The sequence below is a fragment of the Hoplias malabaricus genome, chromosome X1, assembly GCF_029633855.1.
Source record: "Hoplias malabaricus isolate fHopMal1 chromosome X1, fHopMal1.hap1, whole genome shotgun sequence".
In the NCBI taxonomy this organism is placed as follows: domain Eukaryota; kingdom Metazoa; phylum Chordata; class Actinopteri; order Characiformes; family Erythrinidae; genus Hoplias; species Hoplias malabaricus.
The window spans coordinates 12,138,509-12,163,258 of NC_089818.1; the positions used below are offsets into that span (position 1 = coordinate 12,138,509).

At 41.7% G+C, this 24,750-nt stretch overlaps 1 protein-coding gene across 4 annotated transcripts in view; it reads left to right on the top strand.

Moving 5' to 3' along the window:
• Nucleotides 1-24,750, top strand: part of LOC136675406 (rho GTPase-activating protein 29-like) — a 50,906-nt gene that overhangs the window by 13,299 nt on the left and 12,857 nt on the right. For 3 of the 4 annotated variants that reach the window (XM_066651938.1, XM_066651935.1, XM_066651936.1), the window contains 12 exons: nt 4,588-4,684; nt 5,502-5,568; nt 6,083-6,143; nt 6,669-6,806; nt 7,102-7,166; nt 7,828-7,938; nt 8,583-8,663; nt 8,924-9,091; nt 18,457-18,594; nt 19,557-19,747; nt 20,780-20,937; nt 22,398-22,538. In XM_066651938.1, the coding sequence (XP_066508035.1) occupies nt 4,588-4,684; nt 5,502-5,568; nt 6,083-6,143; nt 6,669-6,806; nt 7,102-7,166; nt 7,828-7,938; nt 8,583-8,663; nt 8,924-9,091; nt 18,457-18,594; nt 19,557-19,747; nt 20,780-20,937; nt 22,398-22,538 (1,416 nt within the window). Of the gene's footprint in view, nt 1-4,007; nt 4,214-4,587; nt 4,685-5,501; nt 5,569-6,082; nt 6,144-6,668; nt 6,807-7,101; nt 7,167-7,827; nt 7,939-8,582; nt 8,664-8,923; nt 9,092-18,456; nt 18,595-19,556; nt 19,748-20,779; nt 20,938-22,397; nt 22,539-24,750 lie in introns of those variants that run through there. The other variant, XM_066651939.1, reaches the window with a different exon arrangement.

Here is a 24,750-nt window from a genome sequence, read left to right on the forward strand (position 1 = left end):
CTCACGTGACTTTCTTCACGTTTCAGAGTGAGAGGGAGAAGTCACATTTTTGGCTATTACAAATATACTGGATAAAATAAAATACTTATACATACTTGGGTATAGAATAATGAGTGTACTGGATTATTTTTTATCAAATATATATGTATATATCTTGAGTACATTACCAACTATTCTAGATGTTAGAAACTAATTCGTTTTCCTTAACAGAGACAGAAATTTTCCTTCATGATTGAAACAGTAATACACATCACCTCATTAGTTAGTAGACATTCTCCTGAGAATAACAGAGGGTAACATTAATACATATTGCATAAAACATGTTTATAAACAGCGGCTCCCCGACGCGTCCGTTATGTATTTAGAGGGCGGCAGGGCAAAACGTGATTTTGCAAATGTCCACTTGGGGGCACTGTTGGTCCATGCTGTTTGTCTGGTTTGAACCAGGGTTGCGAGAGTTCACTACAAGGTCAGTTCTGGGGGCCATCTGTTGATTTGCAGAAGATAATCATTGCGCTATCTAGGCGCCAATCTAGGTGCCCATGGCTATAACTGGGGTTCTTTAATCCTGGTCTCCAAAACTTTGTTTGATCTCCTCGGCTTAAAAGCGTCATAAACTGGGTTCTCCTTTTCTTTACATTCCTGAAGAAGACGGGGAGTAGTCATCTGGGTTGAAGGTGGTGATTCATTCATCCTGGGGTCACTGGAGTGTGTTCTGCTTAGTCCTTGGGTTGAAGACATATGTGTGTGCGTGAGTTTGTGTGTGTGTGTGTGGGGGGGGGGGGGTGCAGAGTCTTTCAACACACACACATTTTGTGGAATGTGGGGTTCTGTTCCAAAAATCCTTATCAGAGTGGAGAGTCTTAAACTTTTCATTTCTTGATCTGGTCCATACTCTACTACAAGTGGCACATATATTTGACTATTATCTGCATAGCAGTGAAAAGCAGTGCCAAGTATGGAGCCAAAAGGGAGTAGGTACAGGGAAAATAGCAATGGTCCCAAAATTTAGCCCTGTGGTACCCCACACAGAAACGGAGCAGAGGATGACTCAGAGTCAGCTATTCTGATCTGAAATGTTCTATCAGTCAAGTATGACCTGAACCATTTCAGGGCTATGCTCCCAATACCCACCCACTGTTCCAAGCGGGAAGACAGGATTTCATGGTCCACTGTATCAAAAGCAGCAGTCAAATCAAGAAGTAAGAACACAACACAATTCCCAGAGTCAATAGATAAAAAGATATCCTTAAAAACTTTTACGAGTGCTGATTCAGTGCCATGCAAAGTTTTAAATCCTGATTGAAAAACCTCAAGAATACTTTGCTCGTCCAGAAAAAACATTAGTTGACTGTAAACAATCTTTAAATACCTGTAAATAACTCACAAACTAATAAAGTTACGTTAAAACCTTTGTTTTTCTTGTGAAATTCCCAATAAGTTTGATGTGTCACATTGACCCTCTTCCCATTGAAAAAACAAAAGTTGGATCCAAAATGGCCGATGTCAAAATGGCCGCTATGGTCACCACCCATCTTGAAAAGTTTTCCCCCCTCTCATATACTAATGTGCCACAAACAGGAAGTTAATATCACCAACCATTTCACGTATCTTTGAAAAATAGCCGCTTATGTCCGCCTTCTTATTTTTTGCTACCATCCTCACTCCTACCAACGTGTTACCCACAGTCTTGCACAGTAAGTCTCGCATATGACTGGAAAATTTCCCTTCCAGTTTTGGCGCTGCTAACAACCCAACATAGCTACAGAGTCTCGTGTGACAGCAGGGAAAGGCACAGTCCATCACATTTGAAATACAGGGAGGTAGGACTTGAGAAGGGAAAGATGATTTAACCATTTCCGCAACTCTAGGTTAATGAGACGTTGACAGACATTTTTTTTGAGGGGATCAAATTATTGGTGGGGACATTTCAATAATCGCTGTATATTGGTGGTGACATGTCACTTCCGTCCATGATAATTTTACGCCCTTGCTCCAAATGCTTCAGGTTTCCACTCTTCAGTATTTCACACACTTCAGTATTTCACATGTAGTGGGATGACAGTGGAGCTGAGAGAGGGGACAGAGCTCGGGGTGTAGGTCACACCTGGTGAACTTTAATATGATCTAGAGTTTCAGAGAAACATCCATGAAACTGTCTCCATTTATTTTCCAGCATTCCAGATATTTACTGCCAGTAAATCTCTGCTCTGTTCTTCCTCAACTTGTTCATCCTCTGTCACATTTTACTGTATGTGAAGGGGAGGTAGTCGTCACTGTAATTTATTTCCTCCAGCAGGAAAACTGGGTCTGAACAATGTCAGGAGTGTGTTTGCCCAAAGAATTTCTCAGAGCTTCGGTTACTCCAGATTTCCTATGAAATTCCTCCCACTCCGGTGTTCTGTCCGCAATGAAACAGGGTAAGTCTGAAGGAGTCGCAAAGGCTCTGGAGGAACGTTTCTGTTTTTTTTTTCTGGATCACATCGTGCCTTCTGGATATTCTCAGAGGAGCAGGGAAGTGTCAAATATTCCTAAATTCCTGAGCACACCCTCACGCTTCTCAGGAGAGAACACAGCTGGCTCAGGGATGTTATTATGACCTCCAGCTGTTAGTCACAGTGACCATGGACCATGCCTTAAACGGATGCAGTGTAAAATGCCACTTGGGACAGAAGGAACAGAGCTCCTAATGTCAGAATGGTTCCTGCAGGGTTTATTCAAATGGACTTTGGAGCATTTCTGTTGGTTGGTTTCTCATGAGGATGTGACTCACTGTGGGTGGAGTTTATCTACGAAATTCACAACCACAGACATAAGTGTGAATCAGCAACAGACACTGATAAAACGTGTATTGTACCAATGGAGATTGTGTTTAGTGTTATAGTGTATAGTGTGGAGTTATAGTGTAACTAAGAAATCATATGTAGTATAAACATGGAAATGGGTGTATCTTAACCATGGCAATAATTCTGATGTAACCATGGAAAACAATGTAGTGTAAAAAATAGAAAATTGGTGTAGTGTAACCATGGAAATGGGTGTGGTGTAACCATGGCAACAACCATGATATAATCATAGAAAGAGATGCAGTGCAACCATGGAAATGGTTGTGGAGTAATCACAGCAATACTAACCGTAAAGTTACCATGGAAATAGATATAGTGTAACCAAAGGGGCACTTAGTGTGTCCAGGTGAATGCCAGCAAAGTGTCTGTGAAGGTGTAGACTATGTACTAACTCCATCCCCTCGTTTGTAGTAGTGGTAGTGTAGCTGGGATGTGAATCCAGCGCCTCCCACAGGTTGCTGGTGTGCAATGAAGCATTAAACTGTGGAACTTAAAGACTAGAACCACTGGTCTCAGACCTGTCACGGCTTCCTCACACGACTTGTTTAATAGGTCTGACGTTAGGAGCAGTAAGAGTCCTGAGGGGTCTGGCTGGAGTTCCGTTCTGAGAGAACGCTGTTCCTATGCGTGATGTGGCCGTTCCCTTATTTGGGTTGGAGTTTGGGCCATTGTTGGGGAGCTGCAGGATGTCCTGAGGAAGAACTTTAACAGAGAGCAAGAGCAAAAGAACTGAGAGTATACACACACACAAACACACACACACACACAGAGCACAGAGCTAAGGAACATGGTTCTGCCTTTGGTTTCACGTGGAAGAAATTAGAAAATGGCGACATGGAGCTGGTGTGCCATCTGAGGAGCTTCACTTTGTGCGGAACTAGAAAGTGGCAAAACTGAAGTGGACGTTCTGAAGTGTGTGTGTGTGTGTGTTTGTGTGTGCGTGTGTGTGTGAAGAGAGGAAGAAGTGGAAGTGTGTCTCAAGTCGATGCGTTTCTCTTGTCTGAGAGACTGAATTTTGCAGATGGAGAGTCTGAGCTGATCTCAGGTGTGTAAATTTGAGTTGAAATTAGATTATGTTTGAGAGTTTGAGTGTCTGTATTTCCTGTGTGTGTGTGTGTGTGTGTGTGTGTGTGTGTGTGTGTGTGTGTGAGAATGGGGGAGGTGTTGAAGGCTCTGAGACAGGAAATCTTGCTGCTTTTACAGAATTATTAGATTTTAAAATCGCTCCAAAACTGATTTCCTAGCTAGAAATTGTTTATTAGTTGTACGTTTCTTAAACAAAATATTAAATTAAAATTACTTAAAGGTGACTGGAAATGAGTTCAAAATTAAGCTCTCCTCCGGATGGCGGAACTGAAAGACTATGGGTAAGTGTAGTGTTTAATCCTTAAACTGTTCTGGAGAATGTAAGTGATGACTGATCACTTATTCCTTATACGTGAGCTATCTACAACATAGTGTCTCGTCACTGATGGAACAACATTTTGTACTTACGCTGTTGTTGTTTGTTTGTTGGTGACTGTGCAGGTGTTTGTGTCTTTGCTGTTTGCTCGGTTGTTTATCATACCGTGTATCTCACTGTTCTCTGTAAATTGGGACCACAGCAGGTTGGCTGGTGCTCAGCCTGAGAGTGTTTGGCTAGAATTTTTGAAACAGTATATCATAAACAGTATATCACTATATCATAAAAAGTATATCAGAATTAACATTTCTTTATTTTATTTTATTTCACTTTCCTCAGGTGTGAACTTTAAGGAGGTGAACAGAGAAAACCGGAGCGCCGTTGTTCGGGAGATAAACTCATCCATCGACACCTTGGCATTCACCTTTGGCAATGTGTGAGTACAGAGAGTTGTTGTGGATGTGTGTTGTTACTGCCTGAAGCTGTCACTGGGGTGTGGTAACATGGCTCAGTTTATAGCTCCACAGACCCAGCCCTGGACTCTGGGGATCTCCTGAAACCCCGAAACCAGTGGAAACCCCCTCTTGACCACAATTTTGTGAAATCTAGACCAGGCTTTAGGACTTTTATCAGAGAGGAGGGAGGGGTAGAGATGTACTTGTTGTATCATGGCTACCTTGTGTATCCTGTGCCCATTTTAAGTGTTGGTTGTGCACGTCCTATGCGTAGGCAAGGTTCAGTACACGTGAGACTGTAGGGAGTAGTGCAGGTCAAAACTGCATCACAATGCTGGAAATTTTTGAAGAAAGCTTTCCAAGTCCACAATTACCTGTGTCGTTCCCTGGTCTGCCCTCTAGTGGAAGCCTCCAATTACAAGCATAGCAAGTAAGCAAGTTTGTGAACAGTTACGTTCACAACACAGACATTTGTCAGTGCGAATGCATGGCTAAACAACAAGTATATCTCAATCCTTAGGGATTAATTTGGGACCTGAAAGGGCTTTACATTTGAATTTGTTGTTTTTTGTAATTTTGTAATTTTTCCACAAGCCTCAGTTCGATATAGATTTTTGTGTCTTGGTAAAGAGCATTGTGTACAATGTAAATCATTTTAACTCTGTGTTTCTGTCCTGACTGTGCTTTTCTGGAAAGAAGAATGAAGAAATGTGTGTTTTCCTGTTTGTAAATATCCATGTCTGTTTTTGTTGGTCAGTAACTGTGTTTTCTGTGGTGTTGTGTGCTCTTTGTGTGTAGAGTGTCTGATTTCCTTATGGAAGATGTGGAGGGTGGCTCCAGCGAGGGGCCGCACAGAGGCAGCCGGGTAAACACAGCCCTGACACCTTACACACAGGATGTCAAGGTGCAGTCAGTGATTTTCAACACCAAAAAGAGCAAATAGTACTCGAGAAAGTGATTATTTTTTATATTTAAATTGTTTTCAAAGACTTCAAATTTGTCCTCCCTGAATGAACCAGTAATTACTTGTTAGAACGGGACCTCCACCAGGGGGTGGTCATGTTTAAAACAGGGTTTAGTACAGAATCCCTGATACATCCTGGGCACTAAGTGTCAGTGTAATGGCTTTTTCATAATGTGAACAAGAATCAGTGCAGAAAATTACTGATTGCCTCTTTTAATCATGTGATTATTGCCACACACACACACACACACACAAATAGTATGTGTGTGTTTTATTTCTGTTTGTGGTAATCTCCCTGAACAGACTGCGAGTGTGTTAAAGTGTGCAGGAATGAGTTGAAAGTGTGTACAAATAAATAGATGAATGAAAATAAGCTCATGGAATTAATGTTTTGTTTGTTTGTTGTTTCCCTCAGCTCTTTGAGAACCTCTCTGTTGAGTCGGGAGGATACAGGGAGGAGAAAGATGCTCGGCCAGGTGTGGATTTATTTATTAATTATTGTCCTTTGAGTTCCTCAAATAAACAAATAAATAAATAAGTAAATAAAGAAATTAAATAACTAATAAGTCAGAAAATCATTGCTGTGATCCAGTCCTCTTTTGTCAGTAAAGTGCTGAATATTCAGCAGTTTGTGGACACAGATCTCAATCTGTTAAATCAGGACTGCAGGAACAGCCTCAGCTCTCTTGGGACTTTACACTAGATGTAGTGGAACATAGCTGTAGAATTCAGCCTCGTAATCATCAGTGAGTGTCAGGGGCTGGTGTTGGTGATTAGGTATGGATCACAAACACCACTCCAACTCATTCCAGAGGAACTCCATCACTCCAGAGAACACAGTTCTCTGTGCAGCTGCTCCAGAGCTACAATTTATCTTAACTGTAGAGATTGTACACACTGCAGGCTGTCTCAGCCAGCTCTAAGGTCAGAACATTTCTGTAAGCACAGCAGTAGTTTAATTTGTTTTAAAAATGTGTGTGTGCGTGTGTGCGTGTGTACAGAACTCTCCTCTATACAAAAGGTTGACCAGGCCCTGCTGAAGAACGACAGTGGAGTGGAGTCTGCTCTCCTTTACGCTAAAGCCTGGTCTAAATACACTAAAGACGTTCTGACCTGGGTGGAGAAGCGCCTCAGTGTGGGTTAGTCTAAACACACTCACAGACACATACACACACACTGTGAAAAATTATCTTAAAACTGCCATGAAGACCCTTTTACTGTGTATTTGATAGCAATTATGATGTGTGTGATGTTTCCTTGTGCAGTGTGCTACAACAGCCATGATACACATACATACTCCCTCACTTGCACACACACAACTCTCTCTCTCTCTCTCTCTCTCAAATGAAATCAAAATTTATTTATATAGCACCTTCAGACTCCTCCAGATCTCCCAGGTATCTTGTTCTAACTCTGGTCATCTCTTTGTGTTAGATATGGAGTGTGCCAAGAGCTTCACTAAAATGGCAGAGTCTGCTAAAGCTGTCGCAAGTCAACAGGTATCATTTTACATCTTTATCCATGGTTGCACTTTACACCCATTCCCATGGTTACACTTTACACCCATTTCCATGGTTGCGTTCTACCTGTTCATATTACACAGGTTTTCATGGTGTAGCGGCTGAGCAGGGAGGACAAGGAGATGCAAGGAATTTATTTAACAAAAGACAGAATCAAAATAATCACGGGTAGATACAGGGAAACTAGACAAGACTAAACTATGAACTAAACAAAGACAGATAGGGAAGAGCCATGAACCGGGTTAGACACATGTAAACAGAAAGACTGAGAAAACACACCTCTACGCACACAACACCAGACAAAGGAGCACTCAAACCACAGGGGTATATAAGGACAAGACAAACAAGGAACACGTGGAGACAATTGGACAGAGGCAGGACTAAGGCGGGACTAGGGCAGAGACAGGAACAACAACAAGCAGAGCCATGTGCTACATGAGTACATGGTGGGGAAAACAGACAGAACAGGGCCAGGGCGTGACATGGCTACAGTTTATGTCCCACCTGTCTCCATAGCTCTGCCACATCATCTTCTATGGTTACATTGCACCTGCTCTTTTTTGTAAGAAATCCTAAGAAATATTTATATGACTACTGTTATATTTTGTTGATGTTTATTGTTATTTATTTTAATTTATAGGACTACATGCCATTTCGGGATGTTTACGTCTCTGCATTCAAGAACGAGATTGAGTACAGTCAGGTCCTCCTGCAGACAGCAGTTGCCCTCCAGACCAACAGATTCATACAGGTAAACCATCAAACACGGCGTTAATCCATCAAACACACCAGTAAACCATCAACCACACAGGTAAACCATCACACCCAAGAGATTCATACAGATAAACAATCAAACACACAGGAAAACCATCAAACCCAGTAGATTAATACAGGTGAACCATCAAACACACAGGTAAACCATCAAACACAACAGATTCATACATGTAAACCACCAAACACACAGGTAAACCATCAGACATACAGGTACACCATCACACCCAAGAGATTCATACAGATAAACAATTAAACACACAGGAAAACCATCAAACACAACATATTCATACATGTAAACCATCAAACACACAGGAAAATAATCAAACCCAACGAATTCATACAGGTAAACCATCAGACACACAGGTAAACTGTAAAGCCCCAAGATTAATACAAGTAAACCATCAAACACACAGGTAAACCATCAGACACACAGGTAAACTATAAAGCTCCAAGATTTATACAAGTAAACCATCAAACACACAGGAAAACCATCAAAACACACAGAGTCATGTATAAAGCACACTGTTGGCTGTGGGTTGGGGATGACCCACTGCACTTCCCTGGAGTGGTGTGTATATTTTAAGCAGTATGAATCTAGTAACTCTTCCCTGTTGACTCTAGCCGCTCATGTCCCGGAAGACAGAGTTGGACAAGAAGAGGAAGGAGCTTAAGGAGCAGTGGCAGAGGGAGCAGAAGAAAATGGTGTGTCCACATTACTGCACAACACTCACTCTTTATCTTCCTGATGTTACCACACAAATAAAATCCATCACACAAATACGATTCAGCACCTCAGAGGAGTGCAGGGCAAACCTGGGTAGTTTTGTTTGTTTTTATAGATGTCTGTTATAACTGTTAATATATGGAAATGTAAGCATGGTGGGGTGTTGGGGTGTGGTCCCTGGTATATTTACCTAAAAAGCTGTTGAGGAACCAGACTGATTTGTGTTTGTGTGTTTTAGAGTGAAGCTGAAAGTGCGGTCCGTAAAGCTCGCCTGCTCCACAGTCAGCGCCGGGAGGAATATGAAAAAGCTCGTAACTCCACCCATCGTAGCGGAGAGGAGCAACAGAATGCAGGAGGAAGAGCAATGGAGAAGAAGAGGAGGCTGGAGGAGGAGGCCCTGCAGAAGGTGCACAGTGTGGTTGGCTGATTGATGATGTAGCCCTCCCCTTTTTCTCCTGTTGGTAGAGGAATCTCAGGAGAATTATAAAGCCTGTATAATGTTTTGTGAATGCGGCTCTCTGAATGGATTTGGATCCTATTTTACTTTGCTCGCCTATAGGCAGGGGAAGCTCAGGGGTAACATAACACATGATACATAAAACAAAACGTGAGTGTGTCAAAGCAAGTGACAGAGAGCGCATTTTCATTTTACTGTTTCAATTATATTTTGTTTTTTAGTTTCCTATTTTATTTGTTATTTATTTAATTATTTAATCTTCGTGGCTCCCCACCATGCCCTCGCCTACCTCACCACATGCAAAAGTTGTTACTGTCTGTCGCAAAAGATAGCGGAATTAGAGGGCCACGCAGCTGCACCAGATCATAGAGGATGAGGACCTGCTAGATTCAATACTGGCAACAGCCCAGGCTTTGAACTCAGGGATGGGAGTTGATGCACCTTTGTTGCAGTTGGAGGACCAGTGACCCAGACTGGGTGTGGTGCCTAAGATGGTGAGTTGCTCAACTACTTACCACATGGTCTGCAGGAGCCAGCATGGTGGCAGACGCTCTGCACTCCACCCCCAGACTCTGAACATTCCTGTAGATCACCAACCACCTCCTCACCTCCTATACCATGTGCTTACCAGATAGTCCCATCCACCACAAGCCCCTTCAAGGCCACACTTACCCAGGGCTCTGATGCTGGACCCAAACACGCAACAAACACACCAACCCCTGCCACAGGAAACCAACGTGCGGCAAATACAAAGGTCTATCGCTGGTATCCAACGTGTGGCAAACATGACAGGATCCATCCCAGCAGACTCAGTTCATAGATTTTAAACCATAATATATCCTACAGAGTAGACAGAAATTCAAGGGGTAGAGGTGTTCAGTATTCAAGTAAAAAATACTAAATACACGATCCAAAGAAAAAAATTTGAATTACTATCTTTGCAAATCTGCTTAGGGTGCAATAATAGCTTTGTGGTTGTCAGGGTTTACAGACCTCCTTCAGTACCCTCTCAACTTGCTAACTAATGCATCTGATCACATGAAGTAAGTGCATGGTAACCTCTCTCTCAATCAACTAATTACAGAATCAACAAGACCAAACATGCATGGCCCCACTAAGTCAACTGTAATAGGTTTAATTTGATTAAACAGACATGATAAAATTACTGCTGTAGGTGTTTTTGAGCCTGGTATTAGTGACCACTGTCCTATCGAATGAATTAGGAGTAGCGGCTTAAAAATTGGGTGGTGGTTAGAAGGTATTTTAAACATTTTATTGATCAGGCATTTCTAAATGATCTCTGTAATCCCTGATGTTGACTTGGCACTAGAACATTTTAGCAAATAATTTCTGGCCATGATAAACAAACTTCAGAGTGCGAAATAGGTCTAATCCTTGGATGACAAATCAAATATCCTTTTACTAAATGCAAGGAATAAAGCATGGGCCCTTGCCAGAAGAAGTGGGGGTAGAGACCAATCGCTTACTTTCAGACAATTAATTAATAAATGTACTTCCCACATTAGAAAAGCAAAAGCCGAATATTATCTGCATCAATTTTCCAACTCAGCTTCAAACCCTGTCAAATTCTGGAAGACAGTTCATACTCAAAAACAGATCAGAGCTCACTCCAACCCAAATCTTTGTAAATAAGGACTAAATTTTTGGTCAGAGAGAGCTCGGTCAAGCATTTAATAACCATTTTGTAGCTTCTGGACATTTATTTGAGAGTACTAATGCAGAGGCCTCCCCAGAAGAAATACATACTCCACCTATTGTAAGCTGTGGTCTCTTTAAATTGCACATAGTTTCTCCTCATATGCTCATATGGTTGCTAAAGCCCTAAGCACTATTAACATAAAAAAAGGCTCAGGAGAAATAAACTTGACCCCTTTACTGAAGCTTGCCTCTCCAGGCATTTTAGAACACATTACATACATTTTAATCTCTCCCAGTATCTGAAAAATAGCACAAGTATCTCCACACCACACAGGAGGTGACCTTTTATAATAATTTTAGCTCATTATTTTAGAATCGTTAGTGAATGATCAACTGAAGACATCCTTTTGTGCAAACTCAGTTCTGTCTGAATATCAGTCTGAATATAGAGAGAAGCACAACACAATCTCGGCTACCACACTCATTGTAGACGATCTTCTAACTTCCATTGATAGAAAATAACACTGTGTAGCCATTTTTATTGATCTCTCTAAAGCTTGTGACACAGATGATTTTTCTTTGCTTTTAAAAAATTTACAAAACATTGCTTTTGACCATAATAAGGTTGACTGGTTCAGCATTTACTTATTCCATAGACAGCAACATGTGGTCTTGGGACAAAGAAAATCAGAACTGCTACAAATCACTAAGGGTGTCCCCAAGGAACAATTCTTGGACAAACACCTTTTAATCTTTATATAAATGATATTGGCACCTCCACTCTCGATTGCAAAATACATCTATTTGCAGCTTATCACATTAAGTAGTTTATCCACTGTACTTTTTTAATGCCTTAGAGTCAGTCTTTTTAAAACACAAACGGGTTTTAAATGCTGAGAAAACTGTTCTACAGATCAGCTATTATAGATTTTAAAACTTTTAAAATCACAATATAAGTAGCTTGGCATATGGCTGGATGATAAATGTACTTTTAAAAAGCATATAAACAAGCTTACAGGTAGGCTAAGGCAAAAACTTGTCTTCCTGTATTGAAATAAATCATGTTTTCACACACACACTCACAAGAAAAAAGATTGTTGAAGCAACACTGCTGTCTGTGCTGGATTATGGTGACATGATTTACAAACATGCATCTGCAGCTATATTGAATCGATTGGACGCTATATATCATTCGACCTTAAGATTTGTAACACAAATTACCAGACCCGCTCCAGAGATTGGATCACCCTTCAGGTCCCAAGAGTTCTTTTTTTTTTGGATAAATAATTTTTGGATATGTAAAATAGTATAAGTCACATTTTTACAATTTCTAATTTTTAATGTATACACATGTAGTGGAAATGATTATGCAGATGTTGCAGTGACATAAACACTACATAACAGAGTCATTCATTCGTTCATTCATTATCTGTATCCGCTTATCCAATTCAGGGTCGCGGTGGGTCCAGAGCCAACCTGGAATCATTGGGCGCAAGGTGGGAATACACCCTGGAGGGGGCGCCAGTCCTTCACAGGGCAACACAGACACGCACACACACCTATGGACACTTTTGAGTCGCCAATCCACCTACCAACGTGTGTTTTTTGGACTGTGGGAGGAAACTGGAGCACCCGGAGGAAACCCACACACCAACTCCTCACAGACAGTCACCCGGAGCGGGAATTGAACCCACAACCTCCAGGTCCCTGGAGCTGTGTGACTGCGACACTACCTGCTGCGCCACCGTGCCGCCCAGAACGGAGTCGTGTTTGGGAGCCATTAAATAATATGTAGTGTCTTTACCGGTCCAAAAGAAGTTCTTAATTAAGCAGTTTTACACAGAGCATAAACTGAGCCTTGAGAGTGTCTCCCAAAAGATACTTCTCTTTACGCTGTGTCTTGGTGAGGGCCTGTAGTGTCATTTTTATGACCCTCTGACAGTCCTTAGACGGTCCTTCAGGCACCAATTTGGGGCCAATGCTTGCTGGAAGGGTTATCTCAAATTCATATCTAGGCTTGGAGATGTCTCTGAAAACCAACTAAAGTCTGGGTATTAAAATCAAATCTCAGAAAGTCAAATTTCATTTTAGAAATTAATACACATTCATCATATCACACTACACACATTTGTTTGAAGTAATCATTTATCGCAGTCCCAACTCCCAACCCTTCCCTCCCTCAGCCCATTTCCCCAAAAAATAAAAAAGGATTTATTAGGATAGGTCATAAACACCCAATTCAAGTGCAACTTCATAAATGTGCTCATATGTACATGTACAAAAATACAAATATATTCAAACATAACATGAGAAACAAAAACTGGATTCCTGTAATATGCAAATGTACAAAAAGACCATAGTTTTAAATAAATTAAATAGCATCAGGTAAAAGTTTTTGTTTGTCCAAATACATGAGCACTGGCCTCCAGACCGAGAAAGATTTGTTCACAGAGCCCCTGAATGAATATTTTATTTTCTCCAGTTGTATGAGTTGTAACAGATCACCAAGCCACATAGAAGCTTTAGGAGGATGTTTTGATTTCCAATGTGGTAGAATTCTTCTCAGAGCAAGTAGGGTTGTAAAGGCGATGATATTTTTATGACTCTTTAAAGTTTTGCTGTCCAAATAGCAGCTAATGCGTTTGGCCGAAGATCAATATCAAGAGATTCTGATAAGATGTGAAAAATTGTAAGCCAGTAAGTGGCTAGAGCAGGGCAAGACCAGAACATGTCAAATTATCTCAGTGTTATGACATCAATTACAATGAGAATCAATATCGGAAGACATGGCTAACCTTACCTAGATTTGTACAATGTAAAATTTTAAGTTGTATTATAATTTCGCACAGGAAATACTATTATTAACTCTGAGTAAAGCATAGTTCCAAGAATCCTCCTCTATAATCAGTCCTAGTTCCCTCTCCCAATCTGCCTTAATTGTTGCTAAGGATATATTTTAAGTGAGGTAATGATGTCATTTATTCTTGAGATTAAAACATTGGATTTAGGAGATGTTTCTAATTTATCGTCTAATGCTGATTTTAGGGGTAGATTTAAATTAGGGTTTGAAAATAACGGAATAGATCAGACCTACCTAGAGTTTTTACTGAACTGGGAAAATCTGCTTTTAGTTACAGTGCACCAGTGAGCTGAAATTCACTACAGGAAACATTAAAGCTCGCTGGTGTCAATCAGTCATTTTAAACTTTTAATTTATAACCACCTGGTGCTATAGCCAAGCAGAACACATCAAGGTCCATAACTCCTACCCTGTGTGTCGTAGGGACTAAATTATTTTTCCCTGTTTCCTCAGGTCAGTCCCTACAAAAACCGCCCAAAGAACCTATAAGCACCACCCACTTACATTTTTAGCTAATTTGCATAAAATGTTTAGAAAGCTAACTAGTTGCTGAATATGAATCCAATATGGACATATGTGTTGTCAGCACAACCTAAGAACCTGAACTTAATTAATTGTCCAAAAGGAATTTCATCACTGCTTGACTTACAGACTCCTCCTAATAACTAATATTGTCTGAATAAAAATTCAGACAAATACAGCTATAACTCACAAATGTTTTCGCCGAATGTTACGATACTACACATCCTTGATCCCTATAAGAGTTGGAATATATGATTGCATCATGATGCAACTGCAAACATAGAGGGTGCTATAACAACAAAAAAACTGTTACGCTTGGGGAAGGACCTTGTGCATTTTCATAACATATGGCAAAAGCATTTTTGTGATAATCCTGTATTTATGTGATGCTTGGACGGCAGGCTGCACAACGGTTTTTAAGCAGAATCTGGAAGTCAGTAATGAAAGTTCAACATATTTTTAATCATTATTAAATTTCAGGTTGTTAAGATTCTCCTGATACCATATATATATATACCATAGCATATATATCCTGATACATATGCTAATACTGGGTTATTATCCAGGGATGAGTTTGCTTGCCATTATATGTGGGTTAAATCTCACCAGTGCATTCAAAGCACCATTCTGTTATGCTCTCATCAGCCCATCAGCCCTCCCTTTCCCACTCCTTCAAACACACACGCACACACACACACTGTCAGACAGGGGCCCACAGCTACCCATCCCTCTCACACTCTATCTCGATAGAGACAATAGAATGCCAAGGACTACCTTTAAAAACACTACAAAAACTACACTAAAGTGTGGATTCTGTCTCAGGAATGGTCAGGTGCTGTCACAATGGGTATCTTCCAACAAATACCAAGCTTGGACCCAGTAAATTGCAGCTTGCTGCTATATTACTTGAATTTATATTTTAAAATAATTTAAATTTATTCTTTTAATTTAAATATTTTTATAATTTAGGGGGGCACAGCAGCGGGTAGTGTTGCAGTCACACAGATCCAGTGACCTGGGTGTTGTGGGTTCAAGTCCTGCTCCAGGTGACTGTCTGTGAGGAGTTAGGTGTGTTCTCCCTCTCCAGGTGCTCCGGCTTCTTCCCACGGTCCAGACGGAGAGTCCAGACACCCTGTGGAGAAAACTAATTTCAGTCGCTTGTACTTGTGATCTTCTTTTGGTCACTACCCAAAGCTCATGAATATAGGTGGGGGTCGGGACGTAGATTGAACGGTAAATCAAGAGCTTTGCTTTTCTGCTCAGCTCTCTCTTTACCACAACAGACCGGTACAGGGTCTGCATTTCTGCATTCGTTGCACCAATCTACCTGTCAATCTCCTGCTCCATTTTTCCCTTACTCATGAACAAGACCCCAGGGTATTTGAACTCCTCCACTTGAGGCAGGAGCTCACTTCCAACCTGGAGAGTGCATTCCACCTTTTTCCGACTGAGTGCCATGGACTCAGATTTAGAGGTGATGATTCTCGCTTCCTATCGCTTCACTTCGGCTGCAAACTGGTCCAGCAAGAGTTGGAGGTCCCGGCTCGGAAGCCAACAAGACCACATCATCCACAAAAAGCAGACAAAAGACCCTGAGACCACTGAACCGGACACCCTCCGCCACTTGGCTACGCTGAGAAATTCAGTCCATAAAAATTATGAAAAGACCCGGTGACAACAGGCAGCCCTGATGGAGACCGGCTCCAACTGGAAACCACGGACTTACTGCCATCCATAAAAAACAGGCTCCTGCTCTGTTTATGTAGGGACTAAATAGCTCATAGCAAAGAGAAACCCACACAGACACGGGGAGAACACACCAACTCCTCACAGACAGTCACCCGGAGCGGGAATGGAACCCACAACCTCCAAGCCCCTGGAGCTGTGTGGCTGCGACACTACCTGCTGCGACACTGTGCCGCCCATTATTATTATTATTATTATCCTTGAAGTATTCCTTCAACCTCCTAATGACGTCCCCAGTCGAGGTCAACAACTCCCCACCCCCACTATATATAGTGTTGGTGGAAAACTGCTTTCCTCTCCTGAGTTGCCTGACAGTTTGCCAGAATCTTCTTTGAGCCGACCGAAAGTTGTTTTACATGTCCTCACCGAACTCCTCCCACACCCAAGTTTTAGCCTTTGCTACAGCCAAAACCACAATCTCGCTTGGCTCTTCGGTACCCGTCAGCCAACCAGGCCCGATAGGACTCTTTCTTCAGCTTGACAGCCTCCCTCACCCTGGGTGTCCACCACCGAGTGTGCGGATTGCCACCACAACAGGCACCAACAACCTTGCAGCCACAGCTCCGGCTAGCCGCATCGACGATGGAGGTCTGGAACATGGCCCATTCGGAGTCAATGTCACCAGTCTCCCCCAGGATGCATTTGAAGCTCTGCCGGATGTGGGAGTTGAAGATCTTTCTAACACGTTCCTCTGCCAAACGTTCCCAGCAAACACTCAACACACGTTTGGGCCTGCCAGGTCTGACCGGCAACATTCCCCGCCACCTGATCCAGCTCACTGCTAGGTGGTGATCAGTTAATAGCTCAGCACCTCTCTTCACCCAAGTGTCCAGAACATATGGCTGCAGGTCAGATGATATGACTATAAAGTCGATCATCGAAATGCTGCCAAGGGTATCCTGATGCCAGGTGTACTTATGGACACCCTTATGCTCGAACATGGTGTTTGTTATGGAAAAACTGTGACGGGCATAGAAATCCAATAACTGAACACCACTTGAGTTCAGATCAGCGGGACCGTTCCTCCCAATCACGCCCCTCCAGGCCTCACTGTCATTGCCCATGTGAGCGTTGAAGTCCCCCAGTAGAACAATGGAGCCCCTAGAATGAGTACTCTCCAGCACCCCCTCTAGGGTCCTCAAGACGGATGTACTCTGAACTTCTGTTTGGTGCACAAGCACAAACAACTGTCAGGGCCCTTTCTTCAACCCAAAGGCGCAGGAAAATTACCCTCTCGTCCACTGGTGTAAATCCCAACATACAGGCACTAAGGGGTCTATGAGTAAGCCCATTCCTGCCTTATGCCTCTCACTCTGGGCAACTCCAGAGTGAAAGAGCATCCAGCCCCTCTCAAGGAGAATGGTTCCAGAGTCCATACTGTGTGTCGAGATGAGCCCACCAGAGAGGTTACATTCCATGTTCCAAGAGCCAGTTTCAGTAACGTCAGAGTCCCCACCCTCGGCTGCCACCCGATCCACATTACATCAGACCTGAATTACTACCTCTCTCACAGATGGTGTGCCCATGGGAGAGTGGACCCATGTTGCTCCTTCTGGCTGAGCCTGGCCTGGACCCCATGAGTAAAAGTCCCACCACCAGTCGCTCGCTGAGGAGCCCCTCCCCCAGGCCTGGCTCCAGGTCCCCGGTAACCCTACTCCGAGCAAGGGAAGCTGTGTCCCTGTTGTATTTTTCATCAGGATCTTACATATCACTCTTTGTCTGCCTCCACCACATTATGATGGTGATCCAGGGAGGGGTACTGTTATTATTTCTTTTACTATTTTGTTTTATTACTTTCTGTTTTTACTGCTATATTATTTTTTACTGCTGTGTTATTTTTATTATTATATTGTTATTTATTTTATTTATTATTTTTTTCTTTCATCTTATTATTTTTATTACTGTTATTATTTTTCTTATTATTTTTAGTTATTACATTCCTTTTTTTTACTGCTGTTTGCCTTAAGTTTTTATGTTCCTTTCTTATTTATTAATTCATGAGATTTATTCTTAGTTTCTAATTTTGAGTTAAGTTTTATATTTATATTATTTATTTATTCTTTATTTTGTCTTACACTTGGTTTTAGGTTATTTAAGTGTGATTTGTTCTCTTTTACAATTTGCTTTAATTTATTTTCATTTTGGTTACATTATTTCTTTATATTTTAAGTTCCCATATTAAATTTAATTTAAGTTTTCCTTTCTTTTCTCAATCCCTTTATGGTAAGTTATATAATGCTCAGCCACATGAGGGTAAATGAGGGTTTCCCTCAATGTACTTCCAAGTGAAAATAATGGTTGATTGATCGATGTGGCTGATGTATGATTTGCTGATTTAGCTCCTCCCCCTGTTCTCCTGTAGGCAGATGGAGCTGTCTGTTTTGCTGTTGTGTGATTGGCTGATTGATGATGTAGCTCCTCCACCTGTTCTTCTATAGGTGGAGGAATCTCAGGAGTATTCTAAAGCCTGTGTGGCTGTTGTATGATTGGCTGATTGATGATGTAGACTTCCTCCGTTCCCCTGTAGGCAGAGGAATCTCAGGAGTATTATAAAGCCTGTGTGGCTGATGCCGAAGTGAAGAGGACGGATCTGGAGAACGTTAAGAGTGAGATTCTTACTCACATCCGGGAACTCATCTTCCAATGCGACCTCACCCTCAAAGCTGTCAGTATTTCTTTCTATATTTCTTCATTTATTAATTTATTCTATCAATGTAAGACTCAAATTAAGCTTAATCCTGGACTTTAAAATGGCCCCTGCTGTGATTCAGCATTGACGCTGCAGTTTAGTCCAAATCTAGATCCCAGACTGGGTTTAAGTTCTTCACTACAGGATAATTCCATGCACCTCTTGGTGTTATAGAAATGATCAGATTAATCGATACTTGATTTAATTTTAACAATGAGCTCGTCTTAAGCAGTGGTCACACTGGGTTTGTGTCCACAAATATTTGCATGCAAAAGTCATTTGCATTTATTTTAATGACTTCTGGCCGAATACATTTTGCCTGTGAACTTTTGCATTGAGTTCCACTTTGGTGAAATTTGGTGTGTGAATTTGTGTTTCTGACCAATAGCACTGCTGCTCTGTGTGTCCTCTGATGCTTTCCGTACTGTCTGTGCTCTGTCTGAGCCACACAGAGACTGCTGCTTCTCCAGAACTGGAGACATTACACAACTCTTTTGTGTGGATTACAAACTAAAACACGAGAGTCACCGTGAAAGCAGAACTAACACAACTCTTCTATGAGAACTCCTCATGCTCTAATGCCAGCTCTTCAGATGTAAAACTGCTGAACCAAAATGAAGGACAGTTTACATCTCTGATTTCCATCTGTGCTCGCAACCACATGCACTTCACATGGTGAAGCGAAGTACAAAAACCCAGTGTGACCAACCGCTTTAGTTGACTCTGCGAATAATAAATATTGGGTAATGTATAATTAAGAGCAGATAAAGATAGAAATAACTGACATTACACACAGAAAAGCTTGGATTAGATGTGATAAGTATAAAATATTGAATGGTGATTTATGTCAGTTGTAAATAGGGTTAGACGCTGTTTGATGAACACTGCGTGTGTGCATGTGTGTGTGTGTGCGTGTGTGTGGGTGTGTGCCTGCACAGGTGACCGTGAACTGGTTCCAGATGCTGCAGGCTCAATGTGTGCTGATGCCAGGAAAGCTGCAGGTTCTGTGTGACGAGGTGAAGCTGTATGAACCGGGTCAGTGTTATTCAGAGTTTGTGCACAGTTTGCCGAAAGAGAAAGTGTGGCTCGAAGCTTTGTCTCAGGACAACACCGGACCCTCCAGGACCGGGTGAGGACCTGCACATCTTTATTTTATATTTATGACATTTGGGATAGACTCAGAAGCTCTTTTGGGAATTTTTAACACGCTGTACTTCACCGTTCCTGTAACAGGGAACAATTCCAAAGACAGCTTCCCTCTTTAGTCTTGGAGTCTTGCCCTAGGGAGTTTTATTGATGTAGTGTGGTGGTCCTACATAAGCTGGGAGTCGAACCTGAGTCTGCCTTGTGGAGAACAGAGATGTCATCAGCTAAACTAATCACCCACTTAAAAACTCAGGAGAATACAGGAGGAGAACACAGTCCTCCAACAAAACAGTCACCACTTAGGTGAAATAAAAAAATGTTTTAACTTCTGCACTATTTAATAATTTAATGTGGACTGGCACCAGAATGTAATGCTATGCCCTTTAAGTGTGAGGAGTTCAGACCCTGCTGCGCTGGAGCTGAGAGTGTGAGCAAGCAGCGTTTCAGCCTGGTTTCCTGTGTGTGCTGTATGAATTAATGCTGAAGTGGTTAGAGATATTGTGCGTGTCCTTCCTGAGGAAGTGAAGTGCTTCATTCAAATTGTGCTGTTTACTCCAGAGTGTATTGTTCTCCCTGTCCTCTGATAAACCCAGGCCCTTTAGTCCTCTGCTCTCAGTCTTAAGATGAGGTAAAGGCATTAATTTAACCTCAGGACACTCAGGATGTTCAGCGATGGGGGTTTGATCTGTGTCAGTCACAATCTAACGGTTATGTCCCAAATCTGCACGTGTTCACTCCATATTTGTTTAATTCAGCTCAAACCAAGTTCAGGAAACTAATGCCAAGAAGTTTAACTCCTGATACAATATAATCTGAACCAGTACAGTGAGGATCATGCACAGCATTCCTGGACTCTTAAATCCAGGGACTGAATTCAGTGTAAATGAGTTAGAGTAAATTTGCATCACAGACTAAATGATATGAGCGCAGGGTATAACTGAAGTGTGTGTGTGTGTGTGTGTGTGTGTGTGTGTGTGTGTGTGTGTGTGTGTATGTGTATGTGTATCTCCTTTAGGATATCGTTCCACAAGCGTTCTCTGAGCAGTACTCACTCTCACGCATCTGGATCTATTTCTCATGGAGACAGACTTGGTTCTGAGGAGATAAGCTTCCCCCACAGGCGGGTTGGCAAGATCGGCGAGAAACGCTCCAACAGCACTGCGGATATTCAGGGTAAATACCCATCAGTATATTACAGATAGGTTACAGATACACACATTATATTTACACACACACACACATACACACACACACACACACATTTATATATGTGTCTAGAATGGGCTCTCAGAACCTGTGCTCCTTAAATAAATACACAGGTAAAAATCTGAATCCACCACACTTGTGCAATAACAATAATAATAATAATAGGAATTTCCTTTCATTATGCAGAATTTGAGTAAAACATAAAACCAAAGCAAAACCTAAAGATGCATCAAACTAAATTGGAAAAATGAAATGCAACATGAAAATCATAATCGCTGATTCTGTTTTACTGATATATGAGTTAGTAAGCCGTGTTTCTTGGGAAAAGCCTGATTCTGCTTTTCCAGTTACATTTACCCTCACTGCTCTGGGAAGAAGAATCCCGATTTCACAGTCTGTAAACAGTTGTAGTTTCGTTGTATGTTTGAGATTATCAGCACACAGTGAGTTGGGAGTTGGGAAGGTTGGAGAGGGGAAGTTAGAGGGAATTAAATGTGTTTATAGCAGAGTGAAAGGAGGAAGTAACCTGAAGATGGTGATAAGCCCGGAGCTTTGTGAGTTTGTGTTTGTTTTGTGTTGTGTATATTTTGTGGTCGCTACAGAACCATCCACAGTTCCCCTCCACGTCAGTCAGCAGCGTCTTCCACAAATTGACTCTTAAACTCATTCCACATGTGTGAGGTTTTCCTGGCCTTTCCCGTCCATGACGTGTTGAAGCAAAGGCTGACACATGAGGAATGAGTTCCTCTGAAATCCCCTGAAATAACTTCCTTAAAACAGAAACAGAAGCAGCTCTTTCATGGTGTTGTGGTTGAAAACTTTTAAAACTGTAAAGGTCATGAAAATTGTGAGTCTGTAGATATTTAACATTACCTATTCTCACTCTATTCTGAGTTTGTGTTTCAGTGTTTCAGCTCACTTCTGTTTAAATGGAGCAACCTGTCACAACCAAGCTCAATTAAATAATTCAGTTTTGTTAGATCTTGTTAGATCAGTGTTTCAAGTTTATTTATTTGTCCACAACAGAGTTCCTCTTTGAGGGAAGATGTGTTTTTTGTGGTGTTGCTTTGAAAACTGAAAACTTGAGGAGCCTCAGAACTCAGACACTAAACCAAAATCATATTTGATTCATTAGAGAGTGAAGAAGAAGCTAAAGTGATGTCTGATGCACCAGTATTGGTGGATTTGATCCATTTTTCTACTTTCTCCCATAGCTGTGAGGACAGTAAATGGTGGAGGACACACCACTGATGTCTGACTGTATTTTGGTTTTTAAACCCAGTCCTGGTGTAGAGGGACATGCAGGACACTGTGTAGGGCACTGTCCTCCATCACCATCATCATCTCTCCATAGAAATTGTGTAGACAGTGGAAGAACTGGTGGAGTTGGAGACGGAATAAAATGTTGTGTGTGTGTGTGTGTGTAGGAGTGAAGTCACAGTGCCCCCCACAGGCATGGAGCAGCAGTGTTTCTATCGGAAGAGGGGAAGGGCCAGCTGTCAGTGACTCTGAGAGTGCTGGTGGCAGCAGTGAGACTCGCTCTGTAGACTCACCTACAGCCAGCCCAGGTACACACACACACACACACACACACACACAGACACACCTACCTATAACATAAACCTGTCTTTAAACTCATCTATAGTCAGCCCCATTATACATATCTGCCTACAACACACATCTGTCTGTAACATACTGTCTACAACATACACCTGTTTATAGCACACACTTCTGTAGACTCACCTGCAGCTAGCCTAGTTTGTACACCTGTCTTTAACACTAGAAGTGCAAAAAGCAAACTTTTATTCGTAAGGCAAAGATCCTGCACACCCCTGCTGTGAAGCAGTTAGTGCCTATTGTTTTGCTAAGTAGGAGCGCTAAACAGGGCATGGGGTGGAAAGCAACAGGCTGCAGTCTGTGCTTCGGATGAACTTGTCACATTTTGTAATTCTTTTTTTGCAATATATACATTATGCCTGAGACATTTTCTCCATATTCATTTTTTATTAATTGATTCACTGCGTCTTCAAGCTAAGCTAAATACTCTAAACACTATGTTTCCAGGACTCGTCAAAAGCTAAAATTTTGTTATTCGTTAGATGATTGTTTTTACAATATTTATTATTATTTTTTTAGTCTTGTTGCTTGTCCAGATTTTATTTTTTTTTATAGCAGGAAGAAAATGGGTAAATGTGTGGGCGTGAATGAAAAGAGATATGCTCTGATAATAATATGGTGCAAATGCCCCTGGCATTGTGGAACTTGGCAGTGGAAACTGGTTCTTGTTACGTGGAATGGAACCTAACTGGGGGGAAAGAGCCAGAGCTGGTGTGGGATGTTGAGAGATACCAGCTAGATACAGTTGGGCTCACCTCTGCACACAGTGTGAGCTCTGGAACTAAACTCCCCGATAGAGGTTGAGCTCTCTCCTACTCAGGAGTTGCACAGGTTAGAGTCGTCTGGCAGGTGTGGGGATACTCACAAGTCCCCAGGTGGCAGCTGTACAGTTGGAGTTTGTCGCTTCAATGCAGCTTCGGCTCACAGATAGGAAAACATTGACTGTTGTGTGTGCATAAACACCGAACAACAGCTCAATTCAACAAGAGTATTCAGATTTCTTGGAGGTAGTGTTTGGGGTTCTAGAGAGGATTCCATTCACTGACTCTATAGTTTTGCTGGGACATCAATGCTCAGATTGGCAAGTATATATATATATATATATATATATATATGTCAGATTTACATTAGAAAGTGTAGCTAATATTCCAGTAATAGGCTGCAAGAAGGAGGTATAGTGTCCTCAGGATCCCAAAATTTCAGCCTTCCTTCCTATCTTGCATACAACGATCTAAAGACTCACCTATACACGGCCTTGCACTCAGTGATTCTGGGTAGGCTCTGGACCCACCGTATATCTGAACTGGATAAGCGGTTACAGACAATGAATGAATGGATAACACACACGTCTGACGTACATAATTCAACCTGAATCACCTATATAGAACCTACAGAACGTTTTACAGAGACATGCTTTCTCATACTGTCAAAAGAACTGTTAGTCAAAAGAACTGTAAAATAACTTTATATTAGAGAGGATGGAAAGGTGGAAAGGGTTATGAACAAGACGATAAGGCCTGAGCTTCTTTACTCGCCCTGTTGCCAAAGTGGATGATGATGATGATGATAAATTGCTATATATATATATATATATATATATATATATATATGGTTCTGAGGGTGCTGCAGTGTTAAAGTAATGTGGCATGGTATGGGAGAGGGGCACTGGAGCTACCACTCACAAGTTTAGTTGATAAATTTAAATGTGCATAGGTGAGTCGCCAAGTGATTTTGTCAGAGTCGAAGGATGGAGCCTTACTCACCAGGTAGGCCTGTGTGAATTTATGGTTGATGGTTAAGAGTAAGGTAGGACTGCAAAACTAGCTTGGAGAGGGGTGGGTCTGGGATGCGAGACTTCCGGAGGTGTCGTGGGCTTAATTCAGTGAAATATTGATAAGAGGGGGTGCCTACCTGATAACCATGCAGCTAGAATGCAGCTAGTGATGCAGTGGGTGGTTGGGTATGCAAGAGATGGGCTCAGTGAGTAACCATAGTTGTAAAGGGTTGCTGATTGGATCGTAAATGGCCACAGCAATCTTCATTTCTAAATTTCATTTGAACAATAGAAATATTGTGACTGCAGTTAGGAAGGCTGTGGAGTGGGCCCTATGTGAAGCACTAAAGGATTGGATAGGATATTGTACATCTTGTGTGTGATTATAA